Source organism: Otolemur garnettii, unplaced genomic scaffold (genome assembly GCF_000181295.1).
Source record: "Otolemur garnettii isolate 467f Iridium unplaced genomic scaffold, OtoGar3 scaffold00024, whole genome shotgun sequence".
NCBI classification, from domain to species: Eukaryota; Metazoa; Chordata; class Mammalia; order Primates; family Galagidae; genus Otolemur; species Otolemur garnettii.
In genome coordinates, this window is record NW_003852419.1 from 814959 (window position 1) to 822670 (window position 7712).

The 7712-nt window shown below is 35.7% G+C and overlaps 1 protein-coding gene across 3 annotated transcripts in view; it reads left to right on the forward strand.

Moving 5' to 3' along the window:
- Positions 1-7712, forward strand: part of EML4 (echinoderm microtubule associated protein like 4) — a 170595-nt gene that overhangs the window by 130656 nt on the left and 32227 nt on the right. For all 3 annotated transcript variants that reach the window (XM_023512055.1, XM_003787871.3, XM_023512056.1), the window contains 4 exons: positions 3359-3510; positions 5594-5719; positions 5802-5933; positions 6669-6736. In XM_023512055.1, coding sequence (XP_023367823.1) covers positions 3359-3510; positions 5594-5719; positions 5802-5933; positions 6669-6736 — 478 coding nt within the window. The remainder of the gene's footprint in view (positions 1-3358; positions 3511-5593; positions 5720-5801; positions 5934-6668; positions 6737-7712) is intronic.

Here is a 7712-nt window from a genome sequence, read left to right on the forward strand (position 1 = left end):
TTCATAGCTCACTACAACTTCAAACTCTTGGACTCAAGTGACCCTCCTGCCTCAGCCTCCCAAGTAGCTGGGACTACCATGGCACCACCATGCCCAGCTAATTTTTCTCTTTTCTTTTTTTTTGTAGAGAGGGAGTCTTGCTCTTGCTCAGGCTGGTCTCAAACTCCTAAAGCATTCTTCCCTTCTTGGCCTTCCACAGTGCTCGGATTACAGGCATGAGCCTTGGCCATCAGAATTTTTCTTATGTGAATTAAGTCACAATCTTTTAATCACAAACCCATTGGGGCAGGGGGCAGGGACATGCAAAAACAAATTGTCCCTCATCACCCCCTCCCATTGGTGGTATATACCTGTTAAGTTGGGGTCTGGAAGTTGAGAGTATCTACAGCAACATTAAAACGATCATTGCAGTAGAACCTCCATAAGTTGACCATCCAAGGGATTGTAACAAACTGGTCAACATAAGGAACTTCCATTGAGTACATGTGGTGCATGGCTGGTCTATGAAAATTTCAGTCAACATGAGGATGTGATCAATATAGGGAGGTGGTCAAACTACAGAGGGTTCTACTGTATTTTTAAATCCTTGTCAAGTTACTTTAAGGAATACCACTATTATTTTCCCTATTCTCCAAGTCATCAACATGGGCCCAGTTGCTAAGAATACAAAATAAATTTCAAAATCTTTCTGATGCTTAATTCTATAGTTAAACACAGACAGAAGGTCTTCCAGACATCTTTTGGCAGGTAATGTAAACTTGCTTTTTGTGAAGTCTTTGTTTCTTTGAGAAGCAAGGAAAAGATTTGCAGTTAAGTTTGGATAGACTCAGCCATGTTAGTAAACCTAGAGGTAGAGTCGGTTTTTTAACTCAGGGTAATTATTTTTCTTAGAAGGGATTTCAAACATTATTTGGCTTAAACTGGAATATCAGAAATACAGGCCCATGTGAAAGAAATCTTTGGCTATAAATTTGGTAATTTGTTTGTATTTAAATCATTGAATTCTTTTAAACTAAATTGATACTAGGTCTTGCTCAGGAAATAACTTTCCAGAGGAAGAAGAGGAAGAGGGCAGGACTTCAGATCTCACTGAGTTGATCACTACTGTATATAGAGCATTTTTATTCCCCATGAAGCATTTTTTTCTTCATTTTCATTTTTCTGTTTCATAACATTCCATCTTTCAGGGTGGGATGAGTCTTAGTGTTTAATAAGGTTTTGTTGTGTTTAGGGATACGGAAGATTGAATTAAGAACAACATTTCATTTTCCTACTTTGTCATGGAGAACTTATCTTTGCTTTTTGCAGTTTCTTACATGATGCTTTTAGTCCATTCTTGTTAATTTGACTGTGCATGGGGAAATAAACCCAAAATTTACTTTTCTTTATTTGTAATACCCAAATAAAGCCAGCAGTACTCTCATAAAATGTATTATCTCTCAGATGTCCTTTCTCTTGGTCACATCAGAGCAGTGATAGTAATGATCTGGCTATCCCACCAAACACAGTTTGGGGGGTAATGAATGTTGATGTGAGTGGAGGCAGTTGACCTCCACCAGTTGACCAGGTTTTTGGAATTGTGCTCCCAGTGCTGCTGAATCAGGCAAGCCCTTTCTTTTCTTCCTGCCAAATATACCTGCCTATTAAGAATTTGTCCACTAATATTCTCACAGTGAGATGAAGTAGTGTAGTTAGCTACACCTGAATTTTTTTAGGGTGCCAAAGCCCTATAAATTTTAACTTTTTAAATATAACAGCTGAAATACATGAGTAAAAAAAGAGCAATCTCAGTGATATCTTTATTGAAATATAATTCACATACCATAAAATTCACCCTTTTAAAGTTTGCAGTTCAGTAATTTTTCAGCATATTGTACAACCATGACCACCATCTAACTTCAGAAATTTTCATCATTCCATGAAATAAACTCTGTATTCATGAGCACTTTTTATTCCTCCCTCCCCTCAAGTCCTAGGCAACCACTCATCTACTTTTGGTCTCTATGCTTATTCTCGACATTTCCCATAAGTATAACCATACAATATGTGGTCTTTTGTGATTGGCTTCTTTCCTTAGCAAAATATTGCACATGCAGTACCTCATTCTTTTTTATGGCTGAACAATATTCCATTATGTGGATGGGCATACTGTGTTTTGTTTATCCATTTGTCAGTGAACAATTTAAGAGAATGAATAATTTTTAAACTTACAATTACTTAATTTTTCCATGGATGTAAGGGGCTGTTTATTGACTTATTTTGGCCATGGTTAAGCAAACTCTACCACCCCATTTTGAACCTGGTATCTGATTCTCCAAAGCATCATCTTTATTTATTTATTTATTTTTTGCAGTTTTTGGCTGGGGCCGGGTTTGAACCCACCACCTCCGCCCTACTCCTTTGAGCCACAGGTGCTGTGCAAAAGCATCATCTTTTAACAAGCTTTACTCTTGTTCTCCCAGTTTCACTAGCTAGCTTCTCTGAGTGAAGCATTATGAATACCAAAAAAAAGATTTGAGAACTATAATCTTAACCTCACACTTTAAAAAAAGAAAGGCAAAATATAATCAACGACTCCATCTGTGTTTTACTTAAAATATTTTTTATGTGCTCACCTTATCACTCCCCAAATACTTAGAAAGTGCTAAGGGTATACAAGAAAACTGGGCTGTCATTTTAGCCACCTCAGTTTTTAAAATGCAGAAATTAACTCTGCCAGTTGGTCAAAAGCTGCTCCAGTGCCCACCTTTAACCCTTCCATAGTCCTCCTATCTCAGCAAATAACCAGGGCAATCCTTAGCACAGCAGAAGGCCTCCAGGTTAACAGTGGTTGTTTAATGCTAAATAATGGTTATGTTAGCGGGAAACAAAGGTATTTTGCAAAGTTAAAGGAACATTGAAGTAGGAGACTTGAATCTCAGTCACCACTTTGTTATTAGGTACCTTTGATATTAGCTAATCCACTCCTGTACTTCTTACGTTGTCAGCTCTAAAATCAGAGGAGTAATACCTACCCTAACTACCTCACAAGATATTATAAAACAGTAAGTTCTGAAGCTGGTACATGAACCTGCCACCCCTTGCATATGGGGCTGGTACCCTACTCCTTTGAGCCACAGGCACCGCCCACTTTGGCTTTGTTTTTTGTTAGAAAAATTTTTGAAATACTTTTAGAGTAAATATTGACATAAAGCAAAGATTTTATTAAGTCTTAAGCTTTACCAAGTTTTAAATTATTGAGTTATATGAACTTTCTGATTATTCATTTGTAGTTCTGCTAAAGTTTTCTTTCAAAAAATGACACTAAAGTCTAATGGAAAGTGCTACCACTAGTATTTCTATTTTTTCCTCATGTTAGGTGTGTATCAAATCAGCAAACAAATCAAAGCTCATGATGGCAGTGTGTTCACACTTTGTCAGATGAGAAATGGGATGTTATTAACTGGAGGAGGGAAAGACAGAAAAATAATTCTATGGGATCATGATCTGAATCCTGAAAGAGAAATAGAGGTAAGGATGGAAATAGAATATAAACATATGGAATCCTCTAAATGCATGTATTTTGTCCCACATTAAGGTAACTTTTCTGGGAAACTGGTGTACATTCTTACAATTTCATACCCTCAAGACATGGATAACTTAAAAAAAAAAAAAAAACCTTTTAAAAAAACACCCAAAAAGGACCATTCATTAAACAAAATAGGCTGGGCATAGTGGCTCACACCTGTAATCCTAGAGCCATGGGAGGTTGAGACGGTTGGATTGCCCAAGCTCAGAAGTTTGAGACCAGCCTGAGCCAGAGCAAGACCTTGTCTCTTAAAATAAAAAAATAGCCGGGCATTGTGGCGGGCATCCATAGTCCCAGCTACTTGGGAGGCTAAGGCAGGAGAATCACTTGAGCTCAAGAGTTTGAGGTTGCTGTGAGCTATGACATTACAGCACTCTACCAAGGTTGACCAAGTGAGACTCTGTCTCCAAAAATATATATAATAATTTGAAAAAATTTAAAAAGATTAGACAGAATAATTTGCCTCTTCTGAGATATTTTTAGTGATCCAAAAATAGAACAGTACAAATTTAAAATTCAACATTCATTCACTGAACACTGTATCTAAGTGCAGGATATTCAAAACAACCAGTTTAATTTAAAAACTTTTAAGCACTCTTTTTAAAAAGTGTGCTTAATGATAATCACTACTTCTATGTGGGTCTGCTTCATGGCATGGACCAAGTGTATCCAGAAAACCTGAGAGATATTATGTGCTTCGTGAAAGTGTGCTATTTGAATTGAGGTCTCAGGAAGTGAAATATTTAAGAACAGTATTTTAGAGAAATGATTCTTAAAGCAAGAGCAAATCTCACAGAAGTTAATATTGCTTCTTTGTGTGTGTGTGTGTGTGTGCTTTAAAATTTGAATTTATTCTCAGTATTTTTTCTATGTATAACACTCTCTCCAAACAAAATCATCTCTAAAGAAGAGGATCCTGATAGTATTGCTCTTGGGTTTTATTTTCAAGAAGATAGATAATAAAAGTTCCCTAATCATAACTTTAAGTTCATAGTAGAAATGCCAGTCCCAGTACTATTTCTTTTCTCCACAGATAACTCATATCCTTTGTAATCAAGATATACAATCTAGTTTACTCCTTCCTTTTCCATTTCTGACATAAATTTGGGTTACTCTTACAATTTAGTTCTTTGTATTTTTAGGAGTTATTCTAGATTCTCCTTTATAAAGGAAAAAGAATTGCATTGTTTCAGAGAGAATCCTTCTTTGGGATTATTATTAGTATAATATTCACTGAGAATGTTCCAGCTATATTGTGTTAAATGAAATTGATCTCCCAAGGAATTCCTATTAATTATAATACTTTGTAATATAGTATCTCTTAGTTTACAAAGGAATTTTTAGTTTTTCTATCTTTTAGTTTGATACATTGCCGTTATACATATCTATGGGGTATAATTTGATGTTTCCATACATACCTGTTGGGTAATGATTCACTTGGGGTATTTAGTGTATCCATCACCTCATGCATTTCTCATTTCTTTGTGGTGAAAATATGTTTTCCCTTACAACAATCAGGAGAAGGTAGAACCTGTATTATTAACCCCATATTACAGATAAAGAAATTTTTCTTAGGCTAAATGACTTATCCAGAGTAATATATGTAGGTAATAAAATAGACCACATTTTTCATGTGCTATAATAGAATTTATTCCTTTCCATACTCTTACCTCTTAACTCTTGAAATATAAAATATAAATTTAGTAGGTCTAATCCAGCCTGGGCAATACAGTGAGACTCTGTCTCTATAAAGAAATATAATCTATAAATATATATGTATTTATTTATGTATTTATATATATTTAAAGTTAAGTCACACAAAGAAAGATAATAATAAAGCATTATGACTTCTATGTAGTAAAATTAATTAAACAAAGTTATTTCTGTGACTTTACCCTATTATCTTTAAATTTAGAATTCTGTCAGTTACCCCATAATTGCTTACAGCTATTAAATGCAATCTTTGGATAGCAATTAATGCATGTTAATAGATAAATGATGACTTTGAAAATGTATTTTTTCTAGGTTCCTGACCAATATGGCACAATAAGAGCTGTAGCAGAAGGAAAAGCAGATCAATTTTTAGTAGGCACATCACGAAACTTTATTTTACGGGGAACATTTAATGATGGCTTCCAAATAGAAGTACAGGTAAACAGAATAATAACTATTAACTGATTATTTTTGATGGTACCCTTTAGTTATTATAACAAGGAGTGTCTTTCATTTTCAGGGTCATACAGATGAGCTTTGGGGTCTTGCCACACATCCTTTCAAAGATTTGCTCTTGACATGTGCTCAGGACAGGCAGGTGTGCATGTGGAACTCAGTGGAACACAGGCTGGAGTGGACAAGGCTCGTAGATGTGAGTGAAGCAAGTTGTGATTAATCTCCCCTCAGAAACACTTCACACTGTCAGTCAGGGGCAGCAAAGAAAAAAGAACTAAGCATTGACTTAAACCAAGTGTTTCTGTCTCTGTGGTTTAATAAAGGGGCTGGAGGTAAGGGGAATATTTAGGCTTAAAGTATAACATGAACCCACTATAAAGAAGCAAGTTAGCAGAGTAAAAGCTCAATTTTTCTATCCGTTTCAGCAGTAAAAATCATTGAGATTTCACATATTTAGGGAAGATTAATTTTCATGGGAATATTTGAGCCTCTGAGGGTGTCACAGTTAGATTCCTTAAGTGCTGCTCACTAACAGACTGTACTGTCTTCTTTTTGAGTGGTCTTTCACTGTATTTTCTCCCTACCCCACCCAGATATCCACCTTTTCTAGCCCAAAAGGTGTATACAAGTTCTTTGCAGACTCTAAAGAACTGTACACTTGTTTGTTGTTACCCTTATCACTGTTCCACTGCCTGTTCACAAGCTGGTTGTCCTTTTCCCCCACCCCTCTGTCAGTTTATCCCCTTCATGCTCTGAAATTCTTTTTTCCTCTCATGTCCATGTGGTATTTCTCAGTAGCTAAAATAAAAGTTGATCAGAATTCCATGTTTGTATGATAGAAGTTATTTTCACATGTGTTTTTGCCACTGTCCCCATAGATCTACAGAGACTTTCTCATGTACTCCCCAACAGCTGTCTGTCTTTCTTCTAGGAACCAGGACACTGTGCAGATTTTCATCCCAGTGGCACAGTGGTGGCCATAGGAACGCACTCAGGCAGGTAGGGTCTTTAAGTGAGCTGAGTAATCTGAAATTGTGGGATGTTTAAACCGTTATGCAGGAATGTTCTCAATCTGACCTGGAGAATTAATCTCTTAAATGGCATACTAATATGCTTGTTGCTCTATCTGTTATATATACTTCTTCAGTCATTCAGTAATTGTTTATTGAGCACCTACGGTTTGCTGCATTGTGAGCATTCAGGATACAGCAGAGAGCAACAAAATTCTTGCTCTTGCGAAGGCCACATCTTATTCTGTATCAGGAGTACAAATAGAATATGAATGAACATTATAACTAATTATGTTAGAAAACGTTAAGAGCCATGTGAGGGGAGGAGAATAGGGGATAGCAAGGGGGGACTGGGAGAAGGTACATTTGCAAAATGATAAGCAGAGTGGTGAGGAAAGGCTTCATTGAGAAGGAGATAGCAGATTTGACTTTTGTGAAATTAGAAGTATGAGAATATTGCTTTCTTCATTAACTTCTATGCAGAGAAGGAATTTGAAGCTGATATAACCCAATTGATTATTTACACATTGTTTTATGCTATAGCTTGTGCTATCCTTTCTTTGAATGCTATACTTATATGTAATAAAGGTATATTTTCTAAAATCATTAATGGCCTTTCAAACCTTATGTTGTACCTTTCCAAGGTTATTAAGTAACATGTTTATTATCTATGTATTTTTAATTGATTCCCATTTATTGCTTCTGCTAGTAATAGTCTTCATTTTCTTTTTTAAGAAAGCAGAGGAAAAATGTGAAGTCATTTTTCCCCTAAATTAAACCTACTTTTAAAATGTGGAATGCTTATTCTTAATGAGGTGAAACTATATGAGTACACTTACATAAATATCATTTTTATATGGCTAAAATATTCTAAACCAACCAGTTCAATTCTAACCAAATGCAATTACTGAAAACTTTTTTGTAGCATGTAGAGGGTTTCTCCTGCCCCCAGCTTTTATTTTTTT